At 29.7% G+C, this 22,016-nt stretch overlaps 1 protein-coding gene across 40 annotated transcripts in view; it reads left to right on the top strand.

Moving 5' to 3' along the window:
• The window catches only part of LOC143059249 (uncharacterized), a 58,408-nt gene that overhangs the window by 19,542 nt on the left and 16,850 nt on the right, over nucleotides 1–22,016 (top strand). For 18 of the 40 annotated variants that reach the window (XM_076232819.1, XM_076232795.1, XM_076232743.1 and 15 more), the window contains 10 exons: nucleotides 1,457–1,576; nucleotides 2,879–3,043; nucleotides 5,429–5,539; nucleotides 6,074–6,352; nucleotides 6,606–6,737; nucleotides 7,115–7,231; nucleotides 12,541–12,675; nucleotides 14,092–14,193; nucleotides 19,442–19,585; nucleotides 21,205–21,261. In XM_076232819.1, the coding sequence (XP_076088934.1) occupies nucleotides 1,457–1,576; nucleotides 2,879–3,043; nucleotides 5,429–5,539; nucleotides 6,074–6,352; nucleotides 6,606–6,737; nucleotides 7,115–7,231; nucleotides 12,541–12,675; nucleotides 14,092–14,193; nucleotides 19,442–19,585; nucleotides 21,205–21,261 (1,362 nt within the window). Of the gene's footprint in view, nucleotides 1–1,456; nucleotides 1,577–2,878; nucleotides 3,044–4,001; nucleotides 4,119–5,428; nucleotides 5,540–6,073; nucleotides 6,353–6,605; nucleotides 6,738–7,114; nucleotides 7,232–8,584; nucleotides 8,723–10,893; nucleotides 10,933–12,540; nucleotides 12,676–14,091; nucleotides 14,194–14,787; nucleotides 14,929–19,441; nucleotides 19,586–21,204; nucleotides 21,262–22,016 lie in introns of all 40 variants that reach the window. The other 22 variants (XM_076232757.1, XM_076232871.1, XM_076232833.1 and 19 more) reach the window with 16 other exon arrangements.

The raw sequence follows: 22,016 nt of genomic DNA, 5'->3' as shown, positions 1-22,016 counted from the left end.
ACCATAGCAAAAATCAACCTCGGGAGTAAAAAAAATTTATGTGAAAATGCCCCTGACAAACCAACATGGCCACCGTTACTATAAAAAGCTCATTTGAGGTAACAGAAATTCCGAGGTGAAATGGATATGAGGAACACTTGTGCATTGTGTTTCTTAATGGAAGGAGTTTATTACATTATTAGAGCTCAAATATAAATGTTCAGGTCCTTTTTGTGAAGTTTTTGTGGAGAACTTTTATCACACTAGCTAGTTAGGTGGGAAAGTTTTGTCTAATTTTTTTTTGCAGGACTCTCAATGCAATTACATTTTGTCCTTTTGGGGTTCTCTATATATGCCTTAATGAACTCTGGTAGAAACAATATTGTGCTTATAGATGGCAGGTGCTTTAACCTACTACAGGTTTGATATAAAATCTTGATGTAAAGTAAAACTTGCACTTGACAACAATCCCCTGTCTATCATTTAATTTCAGAACAAAACCAAACCTATATGCTTTAGATAAAAATAGAATGCAGCAGTTGAACATATTATACAGAACTTGTATAAAAACATTTTGTAATCTTTATTGTAGATTCAGAAACTTATTTCCCTGCTTTAAAACTAAAGAAATGTTGATATGATATTGCATGCTGTTAGTTAAAAATACATTGCCTTTACATATTGAGCTTTGATATATGTCTTTGTAACACTTATATATCTATCCCTTATTCAACAGCAGAAAACAAACTTTTATAACAATGAAAAAAATCCAGACAAGCTATGTACAGGCTATTGCCTTGATGAAAATGAGAATGTGATTAGTTTTAGATAATATTCTACAGTCAAATATGAGAAAAATATTAAAGGAAATTTTGTTACCGTGTGTTACTAAGTTCTTTTTCCCAGATCATATTGTATAATTCATAGATAATCAAGTAAACATGCCTTATCTAATAAATCAAGAAGATACAAGGTGTATGATTTGTTTTGATGAGCATTTTATTTTTAACCAAAATTTGTTTCATCAAAAGATATATAGTGAAAGCTTATTTCAGGATAAATCTTAACTAACAATTTTGCTTCATTAAAATTTAACAGCCTTAAATAATACAATCATTGGTGAAATTCTTATTAAATTATTTGAGATACTGTGAACCAACTAATTTTCAACATCGATTTATTTTTGCGACTTTCACATACGTGAAATAACGTGAATTATATCATTGCAAATAAGTTAAACTTGGATCTTTCTAATTCAAAAACATCAAGAAAATGTGAAAATCTTGAACTTTAATCCCCGCAAGTGCAAAAAGAGATATAAAGTATTTACAAAAAAAAAGTTGGTTTACAATATTGCTGAGGAGGATTAAAGGTATCAAAGCAATATGGAAACTCATAAGTCGATTTATAATCTGACAATACCATGGCAAAAAACTATAAAGTTACTGTACCATTTGGTGTTTTCTGATTTCTGCAGCCTATGGAAAGTCACAGACCCCAGGAGGGAGATCTGAGGACTGGATTCTTTGACGACAGAAGAGCCAGTCCATTAAACAGAGATGAAAGGCAACATGATTATCAACAGTTTTTAGCAAATGTAGGTTTATAATAAGGATACTGTGTTAATCAATGTAGGTATATAATAAGGATACTGTGTTAATGAATGTAGGTATATAATAAGGATATTGTGTTTATAAGTCACTTTTAACCATGCTGAATTGTTTTCAGGAAATGTCTAATTTTCATTTATTGCCAAAAATATGCAAATTATATGCAAATTAGCTTTACCCTGCTGCTGAAGCATATTGATTCCTTTAATTCTAAGGTAGGGGATCAATGGACAGGGTGTTCAGGGTGAGGAGAAGGAAAAGGATGGCGGGAATTTGTCTCAAAGTTGTCATCAGGTTAAAAAAGCGTCCATTTTGACTATTTTTCATCCTATTTCTTGACCTCAAAGACCAAGTAATGCTGCTATAGGTCTCCAGCTGTAAGCTGCATATAGGGTGGACCCCAGTTAACAATTTGACCCCAACAGTTGTAAGTTAGGAGTGAAACTAATCTTGGTTCAGCAGTCTAGAGAAGGTCATTTGACCAAAAATACGAAATTTCACAATTTTTTTTCAATTTTGACTTCAACTGGACCTGAAAAAGGAAGTAGTCGTTTTCTATGCATATTTCTATAATAATTATGATCAGTAGTTATATGTCTGCGGGTTTACACAATTTTTGCAAGTTTTAGGCCTCTGAACGTCTTGTGTAACACACCGAAGGGAAGTCCACCCCTCCAGAAAACCGACTTTCATCCAATTTCAATTTTACTCAAACTGCAATTTATACATGAGAAACATGACAATAGATAGCCTCAGGTTGATGGAACATGCATAACTTTTCGAAATAAGTATCATAAAATTGACTTCTAAAAGTATGGAACATCATTGTAGCCAAAAAACGGTGGTCTGGGTAAGCCTGTCATATGACGGTCACTGCATGGTGAGGGTGAAGCAAATTTAAGACAGTTGGGTTTGAAAATTTTTAAGGGTCACAGGTCATTTTAAATGGGCCCTCAAGTTGCAAGTTTGCCTGCAATTTAACCACTTTTAAGCTTTAAATCAACTTCCGTCAATCTTGTGTCTAAATCAGACACAAGTGTAAGGGCATACAATACAGAAACGATCACTTGTTGATTTTTCCTCAAGATTTGACACAAAGTCAATTTTGGTATGCACTTTTAAAATATGTGATGCAGAAACACCACATTATATTTGGATACATTATTATCAGCCTTAGCTTCTGTATCATAATCCCTTTTAGATGTGAAATTTTGTCATTGAACAATGACATGAAATATTTTCCCTCAAAAACATTTGATCTGTGTTGAAACTGCTGTATGTATTTATAGAAACAGCGAGAGGATGAAATGAAACATCAGAGATTAGAGGACCAACGACACGCACCACATCTGGATTTATCAAAGGGAGATTACTATGATGCTGAAACGTATGAACGAAAGAGAATGTCTTTAAACTCAGAGAGAAAGAATGATTACCAGAACTTCCTTTCAAAGGTTAGTTTTATTTGTCAAACCTCACAATGTGAAAATGGAAGTACATGTATATCAAATAATAAGATTTATTAATTGTGATTCAAAACTTGATTATTTGAAACATGCATTTTTAGATTTAAAACTTATTGAATTGATTTAGGTTTTTAATTTGTAAGTTTATTCAATAAACCATTAGGTTCTTTGACAGTGTCATAGATATACACACAAATAGTGATTAAAATCACTTCTGTAACCATGGATTCATTTGGTAAATGAAATTGAAGAAATTTTATAAAGAAAAATATAAAAATAACGAAAAGAATAAAGTGACCGGAAAATCATATTTTTCTAAAATCAGAATGGTATGTCCTAAATCATATATCTGTGAACTGGTTGAACTTTATAACTGTCTTGCTGCTTATGTTATAATGAAATTGTTCTTAAGAGAGTAAGACAGATTTGAAACCTTTGCATGTAAACTTTCAAAATATTTAAAAAATCAGTCATATTTTGGGTTAGTCATTTTATTAGATATATTTTTAAGGAAAGATTTTTAAATAAATGTTTATGTTATGATAGGTATGAGAAAAAAACTAGTTTAAAAAAAATAACAAAATTGTTTCCTCCAAGTATTATGAACATTTCTGATGTGTATTGATGTAGATAAAAAATATAAATACTGATTAATAAACTAGCAATGCAGACATTTTATTTTTTAATGCTATCTTTCTGAATCTGATGTTTTTCTATGTTTTGTTTGACTCTTTATACAATCTTTATTACTTCTACACAACTGTGTGTCTTATCGTGTATTGTATATAAGCAGACAAGCTGAAAATGTCACTTTTTCCAAAAACATCCAACTGTTACTTTTTCTGCTATATAAATTTGATCTTTATAGAAGTAGATATTAATTTTTAACTTTTGTAAGAAAGAAAGTTTTACAAGTTTACGAAAACTTTTGTTTGTATTATAACAGCCATATCGTTACCAAACACCTAAGTATGGTCTTCCTATAGGACAGTATAGGTATATACCATTAAGGAAAAGTCTTGAAAAACAGCGCAATCAACAATATAATGATTTTTTGGAAAAGGTATTATTGTTCGGACAATTTTTTTTTTCTTGTGCACTCCTGTATGTTTTGACCTGTGTATATTCATCAGATATCTGAACAATGTACATCGACTGATTTCTATCATGCTTTGTGTGATCTGTCTTTCTAACTACCATATAAAATATTAGAAAAGTATAAAAGTAAAACTTGGCAGTTTTTTAAGTAACTTATTTTAGATACCAGATTGAGATTAAGGAGACAAATTTAACATTGGAGTCAAAGTTTTACTGACTCAAATAAAAGTAAATACTGACCAGGTCTTATTTAGGCCTCTTTTTGTGATTTTTTTATTATATTCGTTTTTAACCAAATTCAATTATGACAGAAAGAAATATCTGTGTTTGATGAAACACACTCAATGTAAATTTTTCAGATTATTTCATTATTTTTATTTGTATTTTGTTTGGTTATTGTTATAAACCATTGCAGTTGTTTGGTTTTACTCATGTGAGTGATATGTGACAAGGGAATTTTTTATTGTTACAAGTCTGACAATCAGATTGTTGATTGTATGTACCAACCTTCACCCTTACCTTTACCATATGTTTGTCAGGTGTGCAACCAGGTTTTCTGCAATTTTCTATTCCATATTCTACCCATATTTATTTATTTTGAGAAACATTGAACATGTTGGATTAATTTTGAATGCAATGGTCTTGTTTTGTCCTGTAAAATCATTGAACATGTTTGATTGATTTTGAATGCAATGGTCTTGTTTTGTCCTGTAAAATCAAGTTGGCTTTGTATTGAAAATCTTCTTCAAATTTTTGAAATTTAATATTGAAATTTTATTTTGAATTTAAGACAAATATTTCCTATTGATTCTGCTTTATAAGAACCATACTGTCATATCACAAATAGTCCTTTACCATACTGTCATGTCAGTAATAATCATGGATCTGTGTTGAAGTCCGTACTTTGACCTTTAACTGTTATCTTTTTATACAATGTGACTATGATGGGGATTTTTCTTATTGGCACTCATACCACATCTTCTTAAATCTAAATAGTTGTTTTTAGGTATAACATCTGTTTCTCATTGTCATTCATTTATATAGAAAATCACATAGCCACTGTTATCACGTTTACTCATCATACATTTATATACCATATTGTCAAACATTTGGTATTCATACAGTGGTAACATTAACTAGTCTGATCATTTTGTTTATAAAGTTAGTTCATTTGGTGGAGGGAATCAGTTTTCTAAGGTGTAATAAAGAATGATAACCTAGCTGTAGTATTATAAAGATTATCTATCTCAAATGTTTGGGTGATTTGAAATTCAGCAAAAGGAGAACAAAATGTCTCAAGTTAAAGAAACGGAAGATTTTCAAACAGAAAGACACCATGTTTTAGCCAAAGAAAGAAACCGGGAATACAATGAGTTTTTAGAACAGGTTTGTTTGGTTGTGTAAAGGTTGTGGGTACACTGGCACAGTGTAAATATATGACAAGCAATTAGTTGGAGAGTTTTGTAATCTTTAAAGTAAGGTATATGGAATTAAAAGTGGTGTGGACTTTCGTAGAGTATTGTGGATTAGTTTAGTTTGTAGGTCTTATCTTAACATTGGGACTTGGGTTGTGGAATAATATTGTTGTAGAATGATTAATAAGGTCAGGTTCTGTTTTCTAAATATAAAATGGTCATTTCTGTTTGGTCTATAAATAAGTTGTATACAATGGTAGATTGTGTGTAAATAAAGCATTAGCATGGTAGCATAGTAAAACAATGAATAATACTATTTAGAAGATTTAAAAAATAAAAATCATAACAGCAACATATTACATACTGTTGATTGCAACTAGATATTATGGCCATCTGGCATCCCTGAGAATTTTGAAAAGCATTATAAAAATAAAACTTCTGAAGATGGAGTTGATAAAAAAAAACGTTTAGAGAAATTACAACTTTATGTTTTTCTCCTAAATAGAAACGAAAAATGAGACCTATAACAAGAGACATGGGCGGGATTACTTACGCACCTAATTACAAGACAGATACGCGACCTCATTCTGACAGAGTATTGTCCCTTTATAAAGCTTTACCGCCTGATCAGAGATCAGATATGAGGTTAAGACCAGTGACCCCTGACCATTGGTCAGCTAGTTTAAGTATCAATGAAGATGCCAAGGCGGCCAGCAAAATGTCAATGAAAATGGAACGGAAAAGAGAATATAACAATTTCTTAAAAAACCAAACCACGAAAAAGGTATTAGATTAAAATCAAATCAAGTCAAGTTTAAAGATATTGTTTGTTCAATTATATCTAAAGTTTTATTGATACTCTTTTTCATATGAGCAAAAAAACAAATTTTATGCCAATGCTATCTCATTTGACATATTGTATATTCACTGGAAAAAGTTTTCAAGTTTTCATTTTTGAAAACTAAAGATAAATAAACAAACACAAATAGAAAATTAACTAAGATATGAAATATATAAATTATATGTTTGTAAATCAGCCCCAAGGATTGACAAAGGAGAAAACTCCACAAGGCTATGGCAGTCTTCGTTTCAATGAAGAATATAGTGAAAGAAGGGAGAAAGCACAGAAACATGCTCTTAATGAGGAATATAACCAATACCTAACAAAGGTATATATTTCATGTGTTCTCTTTTCATACATTAAGCAACCAACACTCAATCAATCAATCAATCAATCAATCATAATTTGAATGGATTCTCTTGTCAGTGAGACTAAATTATTATACACTTTTCAAAAGCTTTTATGTAAAAGTTAGATTAAACAGAAAAAAGTACTCTTTTTTATCATAAATAGGAAAAACTTGTGTCAAACTGAATGAAGTTGGAATTGATCAAACACGTAAGAGAACTATTTAATGCTATCCAGGGTTAAACATGTTTAAGGGAAGATAAGATCAAGGAAGACTGGTCTTCTATCTCATTTCAATGTACTGATGAATTATTGGTTAATTATTTAAAACTTGATGACATATCGATTGGGTTATAGGAAGGTTTGAAACAGGAAAAAGTTGAACCTCTTCAATTAGAGGAAGACTATCAGACGAGACGACAAAAAGAACTAGCCATAGAAAGGCATCAGGATTTTATAGATTATTTGGAGAAGGTATTATCATGATGTGTAGGAGCTATGGTGGTTTTAGTCATTGTGTGTTATAAAACAACATAGTTCATCTTATTCATACCTAACAGGGCTATGGAGAACAAATATTAATTTTATAATTGATAATCTGTTCAAGTTAGATATTTATGGAATAAGTGTACATGGTGTAATTGGCTGAGGACTTTGGTTGTTGTTGCCATGTGACATTTATCTCTAACTATCATTACCAGTTGAAAGCAGGATGGTAGCCATCAGAAAAGTTTTGTTATGGAATTGTTTCCTGACAGTTGTCCTTAATGCATTTAGCATAAGGTTTTGTTATTTGTTAATATCACTTTGTTTGATTTGTAATGTAGATTCTGTCGTCCATTTTAATGTTGATTCTGTCGTCCATTTTAATGTTGATTCTGTCGTTCATTTTAATGTTGATTCTGTCGTCCATTTTAATATTGATTCTGTCGTCCATTTTAATGTTGATTCTGTCGTCCATTTTAATGTTGATTCTGTCGTCTATTTTAATGTCACTAAGTTTCTGTCGTCCATTTTAATATAGTTTCATCTTGTATTCTTTGCTTTACTAAAATGGCAGTGACCCTCTAAATGGGAAATATTTTGGAGTAAAGTACAAGGAATTATACCTATCATCGTATCAGCATATTGCTTCAATATCTTGTATGCTTCACAACTTGCTTGTCATAGATTTACACTGTGCTGCCAAATTCACTTTATATTTATTGGGGTTAGTTAAAAGAGGGAAAGTTCACAGAAAGTTTTGAATGTTTCACACAGATGGGCAATTGTTTCACAACAGTATTTTTTGTTTCTTTCTGCAGCTGAAAGCATTAAGAATTAGAATGAATAGAAAATAAGATATGTACTAACAAAGTTATTTAATATATTATATATACATTTTATTTCATTATCATAGTTCACCATTCATAGACAATATATTATAGCTTAGAGTCGGTCATAGCCATGATGGGTGTCATAATATTATTGTTTTAAATTATATTTTTTTTCCATAAAGCAAACTATTGATTGCAGCATCTCTATTTTTAGTTTTATCTAATGGCAAGACTTGAAGGAGAGTTAAGATTTCCTTTAATTATTGTTCTTTTTTTTTTTATTAATGACATTTTTATCCTCACAAAGTCTTGTTAAAAATAATTTGTTAAATTGATTAGATACGTAAGAGCTGTCATGTATTTTGGTTTCTTTTTAAAATTATTTGCTTTTTAAAACTTAAAAAAAGGAAGGATATTTGCTTAGTAAAATAAGATTGGTTATAGCTGTTAGGAGCAAACTCATCATTTTATATACGGTATGAAACATGATGATAACTGCCCTGATTTGTAGCAAAATAGTGGAGTTACCTCTCAGAGAAATGGGCCCATTGTTAATGTTGGCCTTCCGTTATATCAAGAAAAATATGATGACCATTATAACAACCTGAAACAGAAACGAAACAACGAATATAACGAGCTCCTAGAGCAGGTAAAAGTTGTCCTTGACTTAAGTAATAACACAGTTTCCCACCTTTGCTGAATAAATAGAACCTCACCTTCCAATACAACTAATCATAATTAACTGATATTTAAAATTTTAGCTGATAATCTCTTTTATTAGCAACACAGTCCTTCAAGTCAGTTTTATATTCACTAAAGACAAAATGATTTTCACTTCACATGCATATTTATACTTTTCCTCACAGCAAGTTCACTGCCTTTATATTTATTTTTTTTGTCATTACTCAGTAGAATTTTTATATGCCTGTCGATGTCATACATTACAGTATACCATTGTCCATGGAATCTTTTTTCATGAAAGCGTATGTCAAGAGTCATCATCCTTTGCAAACTTTGATTTTTATTTAGATTTTTAAAGTTAAAATCTGTTGTTAATTTAGGGATGTACGGCTGGCGGGCAGCTGGGAGGGAGGGCGGTCTGCTGCCATACGTGTCCCTTTATTAACATGCAAACACTTTGACGAAATTTTTTCATTTTTTTGTCGAGCCTGCAACTTTTGTTGCAGAAAGCTCGACATAGGGATAGTGATCCGGTGGCGGCGGCGGCAGCGGTGTTAGCTCACTTCTTAAAAGCTATATATTTTAGAAGGTGGAAGACCTGGATGCTTCATATTTTGTATATAGATGCCTCATGTTACAAAGTTTCCATCAGTCACATGTCCATTGTCCTTGACCTCATTTTCATGGTTCAGTGACCACTTAAAAAAAGTTCAGATTTTTTGCAATGTTAAATTCTCTCTTACTGTTAGTAATAGGATAACTATATTTAGTATGTGCATACTTTGCAAGGTCTCATGCCCGTCAAACAGTTTTCACTTGACCTCAACCTCATTTCATGCATCAGTGAACAAGGTTAAGTTTTGGTGGTCAATCCATATCTCAGATACTATAAGCAATAGGTCTAGTATATTCGGTGTATGGAAGGACTGTAAAGTGTACATGTCCAACTGGCAGGTATCATCTGACCTTGACCTCATTTTCATGGTTCAGTGGTTATAGTTAAGTTTTTGTGTTTTGGTCTGTTTTTCTCATACTTTATGCAATAGGTCTACTATATTTGTTGTATGGAATGATTGTAAGGTGTACATTTCTAGCGGGCAGGTGTCATCTGACCTTGACCTCATTTTCATGGTTCAGTGGTTATAGTTAAGTTTTTGTGTTTTGGTCTGTTTTTCTCATACTTTATGCAATAGGTTTACTATATTTGTTGTATGGAATGATTGTAAGGTGTACACGTGTCTAGCGGGCAGATGTCATCTGACCTTGACCTCATTTTCATGGTTCAGTGGTCAAAGTTAAGTTTTTGAGTTTTGGTCTTTTTATCTAATACTATATGTCATAGGTCAACTATATTTTGTGTATGGAAATATTTTATGATTTATATGTCAGTCGTGCAGGTTTTATTTGACCTTGACCTGGTTTTCAAGGTTCATTGCTCAGTGTTAAGTTTTTGTGTTTTGGTCTATTTTCTTAAACTATAAGCAATAGGTCAACTATATTTGTTGTATGGAAGCATTGTTAGCTGTACATGTCTGCCTGGCATATGGTTCAACTGACATTGACCTCATTTTCATGGTTCATGTTAAGTCTATGTGACAGTCGTAATAAAGCTTTAGATTTAGGAGTATCAACATAATATCAATGATTAGTAAAGAAGGCGAGACATTTCTGTGTGTGCACTCTTGTTCTATAATTTTGTAATGTTAAATTTTTTGGCAGTCAATATTAAACTTTTACACTATCAGAAACAGTGGCAAATGAAACACAGAACCCTGTGAATCCTGTAATATTTTTATGTATATCATACTTCCACTGACATTAATTAACCAGCAATCTATCAGAAAAGTTGCGGTGTCATATACATGATGTATATCATTTTTGCATGAAAGTCAATTATTATCAAACTTTATGATCAAACATTCAGATTTTTTCCTGATTCCTATTCTGTTGTTTTTTTTTATTTCCTTGTGATAGATTTTAACCAGTTGACATCTTCCCAAATATTCAGTTAAAAGCTCTTCAACATTTACATTTGTTTTCCTTCACTTTTCCACAAATTTCAGCTATTTATTCCAGGAATATTTATTCTGATATTTAAATATTTTTATGTATTGAGTTTAAAATTTGTTTTTTCTTCAGATGAGTAACAGACAGGACATGAAAGCAGATAAATTATTTGTATGTTCTAATCCCAACACTTTTTATCTCATTTATATCCTTACCAACTTTGACATTCTCATATATAATATCCTTCCTAAACATTTACTTTCAATGGTCATTAAATTATAGAAAAAAGGTCTCAGCAGTTGTACTATTTTTTTTATCAAAAATAAACAATATCCATGGTTCTATATACAAGATATTTTAAGTACATGTCAACATAGCCAGTGAGGCATTTGTAAAAACTTTTTATTGTAGTCAATTTAGTTTAAGAGTTATTCAAATACAATATGTGTTTGGTCAAATGAAATTTTGAAGCCTATAAGGGCAACTGAAGAGAAAAAGTACATTTGAGGGGAAATGCTACTTAGGTCTGCATCTCAGTATAACAGATACCAGATTTGTATGGTTATTTTGTTTAGTATATTAGTTAGGGACAGAAAACAAGTATTTAAAGTGAAGTAATATTTCAGAATCTGGAATTTAATGACCATGCTTTAGAATGACATATCAACATGCTCAGTTATTTAACATTGTGTTTTAATGTCATGGGTGATTGGTTTTATAACTTCATCTGATTTTAATATTTACACTCTGTAGTGTGTTCTGGGTGTGACTTGTGTTTAGAGGTTATTTTTTTGAGAAATTTACTTTTTTTAGAGGTTATATTTTCAGAACTTTTACCTTTTTTATACCTGATTTTTAATCAGTTCAATTTTATAAACATTGACTGTTTTCTCTAGTCTTTATTAACTATTAACAAATAAACTTATATTTAAAAGTATAATTGCTTACAAATACTATATTCATGTAGTCTGATTTATAGCTTATAGAATTTATCTTTACATACATAGTATTTTGAATATTGCTTGCTTTATTTTATTATTATTATTGTTTGTTCTATTATTATGTTAAAGATTCAATAAGGGATGTTTAAGAAAAACCTAGATATGGTGAAAGAGAGGGGGTTAGAAGGCATCTTTATCTTATCTAAACAAGTGTCAACTATTAGTTTAATATATAGTGTTATTTTAAGACAAATCTTCAGCAACAGAAATCCAACAAATCAAGTTCTGTTGCAATACTTGTAGTTAAATTCCTGATAATTTACATTAGTTATCTTTGTTTTTTTTGAAAAATAATATACAACATGAAATGGTACTTTGATCTTCAACCTTCACAATGGATTGTAAACTTACTTGTATTTCCCTTGAGTATTGAAGGATTAATAACTCTGTCCATTTTATATTAACCATATAAACAGTTTTAAGGATAAGGCTATACATTGTTTATATCATATGAAATCAAGGGACTCTTTCTAATGACTTTTTTTTTATTAACTTTGAAATAGGGGGAAACAATATGTTGGCACTGCCCAAAAATAGATTATTGAAATTAAGACCATGTGTTTAAATATTTAATCTAATTTTTATTGATGTGAAGCATATTCCGCCATATTTTTTCAACATTAAAAAATAAAGTCAGTATAGTTTACATATTTTGGATGTTATATATATTAGAAAACAAAGAAGTTCTCTTTTAATTGAAATCATTCTGAAGTCACTGAGAAAGTTAATGTACAATAACACAAAGCTGATATTGAATGAATGTCGAATTGTATTTTAGACAAGTCGTCCTTCATATAGACAGTATACACCAGAAAGTCTTCAGGGGTTACCTATAGGTCAGACACGATATGATCATCAGAAAAAACAACAAGAAGTACAACGAAACAGAGAATATAACGAACATTTAGCTAAGGTAGACACCAAGTGTGCTGGGATATTGGCTGTGTGCACATTAATACACTATTTTCTGCCTTCTCCAATACACATGTATCTTTTATTTCTTCCAGTTTTCACTAGAGTTATCTGTTCTTGATGGGCACAGGGTTAACCTTATTATTGTTTACACTTTTGCATTATTTCATTTCATTTTTCTTCTATTTTACATTTATCCACAACTGTACTTTTTTGCTTCATCTCTCATACTTTTATTTTTATTTTTGAATATTTATTTATTTGTATGTAATTAAAAAAGAATAGATGGCACACTATGATAAAGGTCATTATTTAGCCAAATTTCTCACTCAAAATTATATCTTTTTGTTAAATAGTTGTAAATTTACAGCACTATTGTACTGTTATAGTTTATTGTCCATTTATTGATCTCTGAAAATCTTGATGGACTGTTTAGTCATCTTAATAAAAGTTTATGGATCAAAGTGAATCTGATGTTCTTACACTTTAGGACAACGGTCTAATTATTCCATTTGAAAAAATGCCTTAAACGGTCTACTTATTTCACTTGATTAAATGGTCACCATATTCCATTTGATTAAAGAGTTCATTATCTACCATTTGGCCTTAAATGACTAGAAAAATGTGTTTTATAATGTTTAACTTATTAGGACTGTGTTCATACGGTACTCCACAACTTGCTTGAAGATTCTCAATCACTGATTTATGTCGAAGCAAACAAACAATGAATGCAATTTTAAAAACAAAATTTAATTTGCACTTTCTTTCAACCATTACTTAATTCATAATAAAATTTCACAATATATAAAAACCTTTTAGTTCAAGCTTTGCTTATATCTATCAAGCAGCTGATGTGGTTTTCTAAGACCAAATGAATTTCTCAATGCACCTTCTTTTGATAGAGGTTTTACCAAAACTAGTCTGTCATTATGGTCAGTTTTTTTTTGGTGGAAAATATGTTGAAATTTTGTTTAATTATAATTCATATAATAATTCCGCATGACATTCTAGTTAAATATAATAGATCAAAGAGGTTAATCTTTTAGTTTAAACATATTTTATATGCTGTTTATGAAGATAGATAATGCACAAGTAAAACTTAAACTTTACATAAAGTCTTCTCCGTAATACAAGTACAATAGGAAAATATAGAAGAAAATATTATGCATGTAAAGCAAGAAATTCTTTGGATATGACATGAATTATAAACAAGGTTCCTTTAGCCCTATTTTAATGGTCAATTTGCTTGTTTTGCTTATGGCATATTGTTTTACCATAATAAATTGCAAAGCATATTCTATATTTTTATATTTTTATTTTTTCTTCTCAAATAACTTAATACATATTTTATGTCATGTGGTCCCCTGATATGTATGAAATGGCTTTTGTTGTCACAATTTATTTGTGGACTTTATAGAAAGGAGAGAAGATTGGAATGGAGGATGAATTACTGACAAGACGAGATATGACCTTGAAGAAATACATGGAAGATCAAGTCAGGAGTGAAATGCATGACAAGGTAAACAAGGGAGACAACTGAAGAAAAGAATAAATAATTCAAGGAATAAACTTGAAAGGGTTTTGTAAACAACTATTTATCATTTTGATATTCACCTAAGAATATCTCAGAGACCTGATTTTCAATAAAATTTTAAAAGTTTCATAAACACTGAAAACGTTTTTTTTTTTTTAATTTTCAATAGAAATGTCAGATAAAAGACTAAAAATAGTATTTAAGGTGGATATTCTATACATTGCTTGTGAGAAAGAAACTATTAAGTTTGGCGCATTGCATTTGCGCCAATTTTGAAAAAATCCAATCTTTCATTTGCGCCATTTCACAGGTAATACAGGTTACATGTAGCAGAAAAGTTAAATATTCATTGCTGTATCATAAATAAGATTTGTTTCTACGTATTGGTGCAAATGAATGGTTCTATTTTTTGGCGCAATTGAAGTATGGTTTGTGGCGCAAATGAAAGATTTTTTTGGCCATATGAAATGCCAATTGGCGCAAAAGCAAAGCACTGATTAAGTTATATCAAGTTTTTTTTTTTTTTTTTAAATAAATGTATCCTTTATATTTAAACTCAAAATTCATTTGAAAATACAGTTTCGGGATTTCACAAAACCTTCCGAGAAAGATGTTGGCCCAGATAAGTTTGGATTACCAATAGGTCAGTTTAGGTATGACGACTGGAGAAAACATCAAGTAGTGGAACGCTCTAAAGAATATCAAGACATGCAAGCTCAGGTATCTGACTTGTTGCTGTGGCAGCACTACAGATTGGATTTTTGGTACTGGGATCACCATTTATGATATTTTTGGTACGGGATCACACCATTCATAATAATTTTGGTACATGATATTTTTGGTACGAATCACATCATTTGTGATATTTTTGATTCGGGGAACACACCACTTATATTATTTTTGGTATGGGAATGACACCACTTATATTATTTTTGGTATGGGAATGACACCACTTATAATATTTTTGTAACAGTAATGGCATCAATTATGATATTTTGGTTACTGGTGTTAACTCTGTTAGATTATTTGTTTATTTTATCTTTGTATGTCTCATGGTGAAGGTTTTATATGTTTTATAAATCATTTTTAAGACATTTATGGTATGTAAAACTGGTTTATAGCTTTATATAGTATGTATATATTTTTATTTCATTCTTAAGTCCTCTCTATTTAACTTTTCATTTTGGTGTCTATAGTTGTTGGGGTTTAAGTTATGAAAATTCCAGATCAACTCCATCAAACTAGGCTTAGGCAAATTTAACACATGAATGTTTGATTAATCTGCTAAATTTTAAGTTTGCAAGAAGCTTTAATGTTTGGATGTAAATATTCATTCTACAAGTCTTATTTGTTTAGTAAATATTATTCAGAACACAAAGAAGTTTTGATGGATAGATAAATTGTTGGAATAATAATTTATATTTAGAACATCTTATTAGAGATAGCCTCTGAACAAATTTATTTTGTCATATAGATAAGGATGGTCTTCCTTGAGTTGGCTGCTTTGGTGTGAATCACTGTATATCTAAGCTCTCCTCCATGTATTAAAATGATTAAATCATAATTCATTATCAGCTCATCTCAATTTGTTGCAAGCACTTTTATAGAGTTTTATGAATATCAAGCATGGAATATAAATCTGAGTTCTTTATAAGGGTAAAATGTCCTGTATATTGTACTTTTATGGACAATTACCAGTTTAAAAAAACCCTGAAAATTTGTATTTTCTTTCATAAGGAAAGTTCATTTTAAACTATGTATAAAGCAATTTTGATTCTTACAAAAAGCTCTTGATTCTTGATGGAATTTAGAGATATATTGTGTAGAGAAAGTGATAAATCAGATTCAGGGATTTTTCTTATAATATGAGGCAGGCATTACCTGTAAATGGGGACGAAGTCTGTATGAATTATATTTTTGTACCTTAAATATTTGTTTAAAAAAAAAGAAACGGAAATACCGTAACGTTTCCGATTTTGGTTCTGTTGTTAGGGATTTAGTTGTGACGTTATTTAAATTATGACGTCATATGCAATGTAAACAAAGAAACGCTATCATCAGGTAACGTTTTTTCATATCAAGGAATGATTAAAAATGAAATTGGTATTGCGCGTTCCTTCCTATTTTATACTAGACTGATAAATATATATTTTACTCAAAGTTTCATACAAACGAGACCGGAAAAAGGAAGTACATTGTACATTTCTGCGCAGGTCCGGGATTTCAAAACACGACAAAAAATATTTGAACGATTTCGAGTTCATTAGTACAATGAAAAATTCGAGAAATTTTCCCGTATTTTGTTTTTATTGAATTTTCTACTGTTATTATGTAAGACTTTGCATAAATATTATCTTTTTTTTCTTTAATTATACTTAACCCTTTCCTGCATGGATTTTTTTTTACATACTTGATTCACATAGGATTTTTCTATAAAATGCTGGAAATACACTTACTTTACTGAAATATATTTAATGAACTTAAAATAGACCAGTTATTTTTGTATTATCATATTATTGTAAATGTTGTACTCTGGCAGACATTTGTAATGCACATATATATATAAATAGATATAGGTATACATCATGACATAACATGTCCTATTATGTATCTTTAATTAATTTGTATATTTATGTTAATTTTTTCATATACATGTATACCCTAATAATTCTATTTTTTTTTTGGTCTGTGAAGAGAGCCTATTTTTTCTGGGAAAAAGGAAAAAACTATATGGCACTTGAAACAAAATTGAAATTGCCGTAATAAATCAGTATACTTTAGTTCAAGGGGAGTTCATTATGTATAATGAAAAAAAGTATGTGATCATTTTTTTTTCATATAACCATTAGATGCTTTTGGTTTTAAATTTATGATAAAAGAGTTGTAATTTTGCCATTTAAACAGCAGTCTTCAGGTCATCGTGCATGGGTTGATATGACAAGTCCTGTCGGAGCTCTGGGTGGGAGAGATACATACAGTGATAATAATAAGAAAAAGTTCAACAATCAACGTCGTAAAGATTATAATGAAATTTTAGCCAAGGTATTTATCTGCTCTCTTTTGCTGCATTAATGCCAAATGCTTACACGGTAATGTAAGAAAAAAATTCATATCAAGCTCTTGTAACAAGAATAGTACATATTTTTAAACCAAAATTTACAAAAGAATAAAACTTAACTTTGGATATAAATCATGTTGTCATTATTTAATTTAAATTTGTGATTAAAGCATGATACATTTTATATACAACAAATGTATAATCTTTAAGTGTATGAAAGCAAAACATTAATCTTTAACTTTTAATGGTGACTTGTTGTATGAGAGTTTTGAAATTGACTTCTTGTCAGATTTTATCGACAAGTACCTCCATAGAGATGTTAAATTCCCTGAATGTGCAAGAAACATTTAGGTTAAGACGTTTAAAAATGTATTATCATCAAGTAAAAAATATCCTACACTGATGTAAAGGGAGGCAACTACCAGATATTATTTTCTATGTAGCAACCTAAAAGTAATCATGAATGGAAAGACTCTTCTGGTCTTAAAGGTGTCCTAGCAACAAAGGATTTATATTATGAAAAATACGTAAAAAAATTAATGAAGAAAGACGTCAAGACTACAATAGAATATTATCAGAGGTCGGTGTGGCAAATTTTGTTAATTTTTTTCTGCTTAAGATTTGTTATATTTTATTACATTTTATAATTTCTGTTAATTGGCTTACTCTGTAATTTGTGTATATAACATTGTATATATTTAATAACTTTGTTGTTAACAGCATGACTATGTGTATTTATGTATTTTGTTGTATCTGCTTACATTGTAATTTTTATGTAACATTGAAAGTTTATATATACAAAGGCTGTTAATAGCAAGAATGTATTAATACTTATTCTATTTTTATGGAATAATTTTCTAACAGCATGTCAGAATGCACAAGCTGCTGTTATGAACAGTGTAAATAAATATATATGCATGTTTTAATACAACTTACTTTTTTGTTATTTTAGTTTAGACTTTGATCTTAATTTATACATTTATATCTTGAGCGATTTTTCCTTACAGTTTATATATTGATACCTTGAGCAGTTATTTGATTTTAATACTAAATATACATTTATATTGTGAGTGATAAGGTTTTATTTTTTACTTTTTACATTTAAAGCATATGATTTTATTCTTCAATTTATACATTTATACCTTGAGCGATTAGTATTTATTTATCTACAGTGTATACATTTATACCTTGAGCGATTAGTATTTATTTATCTACAGTGTATACATTTATACCTTGAGCGATTAGTATTTTTTTTTTTAGTTTGTTCTGTTATATATATATGTGTAATTGTTCTGTTATATATATGTGTAATTGTTCTGTTATATATATGTGTAATTGTTCTGTTATATATATGTGTAATTGTTCTGTTATATATATGTGTAATTGTTCTGTTATATATATGTGTAATTGTTCTGTTATATATATATGTGTAATTGTTCTGTTATATATATGTGTAATTGTTCTGTTATATATATATGTAATTGTTCTGTTATATATATGTGTGTAATTGTTCTGTTATATATATATGTGTAATTGTTCTGTTATATATATATGTGTAATTGTTCTGTTATATATATGTGTGTAATTGTTCTGTTATATATATGTGTAATTGTTCTGTTATATATATATGTGTGTAATTGTTCTGTTATATATATATGTGTAATTGTTCTGTTATATATATATGTGTAATTGTTCTGTTATATATATGTGTGTAATTGTTCTGTTATATATATGTGTAATTGTTCTGTTATATATATGTGTAATTAATTGATCTTTTAATTCTAACTAATATGATCTACACTCAAATGCACTTTTTAACATTATGATTTAAGAGCATATTAAAAATCCATGTTACAATTGTTAACTGATGCTATGATATAAAGAATTGTTGAAGTTTTTTCCTATTTAAGTACTAAGAAATGAGAATTTATAAGGTGAAAAATTCTTTTTTTAAACTTTTGCATAATAAAGTATTGAACATAATTTAATTGGAAAAACTAACTAAGAAGCATTATTGTTATTTTTTGATGCCACAATGTCAGTGTATGCTAAATGTGCCTTCATCTGAATGAAACTATTTGGGTACCCAAGTCAGGTAAGATAGAATATCATTTTCTGGTACCCAAGTTATGTTATGACTTGATACTAATGTATGATTGCTCTTTATAACCACAGAAGACACCTGAACAGGGAAGACGGGAATGGATAGATACATCAGGCCCTAAAGGAATTATTGCTGGGGTCGATTCATATAACTATGATAAACGTAAAAACTTTGCTGAGGAACGGAAAAAAGAATATAAAGATATTATGGAAAAGGTACCAGTGTGCTTTGTATGCTAGGCTCTACTTTGTTATCTGGTTCCCTTTAGATTATATAACATGTCTGTTGCGTCATATGTTGTTTTGAATATACATGGCTTCAATACTTAATGAAAGTTACTCTGTTTGCTTAAATAGATTATTTCAGTGCAATTTATGAGAGAGAATTTCTATAAAAATTGTAATATAATAGGGAATCGAGTTTAAAGTTGACCTCACTGAAATTTTCTGAAAACTTTCAGTGTGGTATATTAGAGATTTAGCTAAGCTAGTTTATACAGAACATTACTTTTGGCATATAAAAGCTACTTGAAGAAAATCCATGTATATTTACTGTTGTCATATAATATTTTCTACTCTCTAATAATTAATTAATTACCTTGTATGGTTTAGTTACATTTAATAAAACATTTCTAAAACTGGATACCAAGTTTCATGTGGTAACTGGAACAACATTTTTGTTTAAGTTGTATAAAATGTACTGCAGATTTTTGAAATTATGCATAGGCATTTCTATCTTGTCTTAAAATTGAAAGGATTTTTTTTCAGAAATAACTCTATAGGGATAGAAAGACGCTGATATTATATCAAATTTGATAGGTGTTGCTTGGTTTTGAAAACAAAAGAAAGTAACAAATTTTTGATTTTCTTATTTCTTGAACAGTCCATATACAAAAAAGTAATTTGCAAAATGTCAAGAATCTGTTGAACAGGCTACATGCAAACTTGGTATTGATGAAATAGTAACAAACTCTTATCTTGCATGAAAAGTGATAGCCTTAGTTATTAATAATGTATGATATGGAAAAGGAATATGTACAGAATAATATTATTGTAGGGTAAATGTATACTGAGTTGTTTTAAGACTAAGGCCAAGGGTTTAACAGTGTCTGTTTTAAGACTAAGGCCAAGGGTTTAACAGTGTATGTTTTTAGACTAAGGCCAAGGGTTTAACAGTGTCTGTTTTTAGACTATAAGGCCAAGGGTTTAACATTGTCTGGTGTTGGTTAATTATGCCCCACCTACGATAGTAAAGGGGCAATATGTTTTCTGGTCTGTGGGACCATTCGTTCGTCCGTTTGTTTGTTCGTTCATCTGCTTCAGGTTAAAGTTTTTGGTCAAGGTAGTTTTTGATGAAGTTGAAGTCCAATCAACTTGAAATTTAGTACACATGTTCCCTATGATATGATCTTTCTAACTTTAATGCCAAATTAGAGTTTTTCTCCCAAATTCACAGCCCACTGAATATGGAAAATGATAGTGCGAGTGGGGCATCCGTGTACTTTGGACACATTCTTGTTTTTAAATTGTTATCTTATTTTTACCCTTATTCTTGGTTTAAGTATATATATCCTCTTTTATTCTATGAGTCTTTTTTTTAAATTCAAGATAATGTTATTAAATTAACTTAAGCCTTTTTGGTATTTGCCTTTTTCAATTTTTTGATTTAACAGGTTTTAACTGTTAATCATTATAGGTAATTTTATGAGTTTTTGCCAAAGTTTGAATGTATAGTAAAGAATTCTATTGTAAATACTTATCGTTTTGGTTCCTTTTCTGATTTGCATATTGTAGTTGATTAACATTTTTAAATTAATTTAATCAACTATAAAAAGAAAGCAGGTGTTTCTTCCACCAAAGTAGAGGTTGAGGAACCAGTCCTAGAAGAGGAGGTTTGTTATTTTGATATTGTCAGTTTGTGGAGGTTATTTAAGATTATTTTTAAAACAAACAATATACCCATTCATAGAAGATATTGTAATAATTAGTTTGCCTTTTCATTTTCAAATGTTGATAATGTACCTACCTAAAGTTTTCTTGGTGGATCAGATTAAATAAAAAGATATGATAAGACATTATTGAAGAACACATCGGACTCATTGATTGTCACTTTAATCTACAAGTGTGTACAATAATTAGTGTAAAGATTGCATTCAATCCCTAATGGAACTTCCTTGATTTGTATGGGATTTTTCTGAAATTATCAATACTTTTTGGAAACACATTAATGTAGTGCATTGAGATGAACATCTTATACATCCTAAGCATATTTTATGGAAATATATACTCAGATACTCAAGTTACAAAATAAAGTGTATGTATAGAACCAACTTCTTCGTGTTTTAGAATGGCATTTGAATGTACATTTTTGTGTAATATTAAAATTGGGTAATCTTCTTTTGTCCGTAATTGTAGTTGAGCCAACTTCACTTCTAGACAAGAGGAGATGTACCCAAATTAAATATTGCCTTCCATTTATCAAACATTGCAATGTTTAATTTCTGTTTCCATTGCAAAATGAATGCAATCTTTACCCACAGTGCTCTCAAGCACTTTGATTTTATCAGAATGTTTGTATGTTGTAATTACTGAGATACATGCATGTTAAAAATTATTATTCAGATTTTGTATTAACATTTTTCATATA

This window comes from Mytilus galloprovincialis, chromosome 1, assembly GCF_965363235.1.
Source record: "Mytilus galloprovincialis chromosome 1, xbMytGall1.hap1.1, whole genome shotgun sequence".
Taxonomy (NCBI): Eukaryota; Metazoa; Mollusca; class Bivalvia; order Mytilida; family Mytilidae; genus Mytilus; species Mytilus galloprovincialis.
The sequence above is the reverse complement of the archived record's forward strand: the minus strand, read 5'-3'. Positions and strand labels throughout refer to the sequence as shown.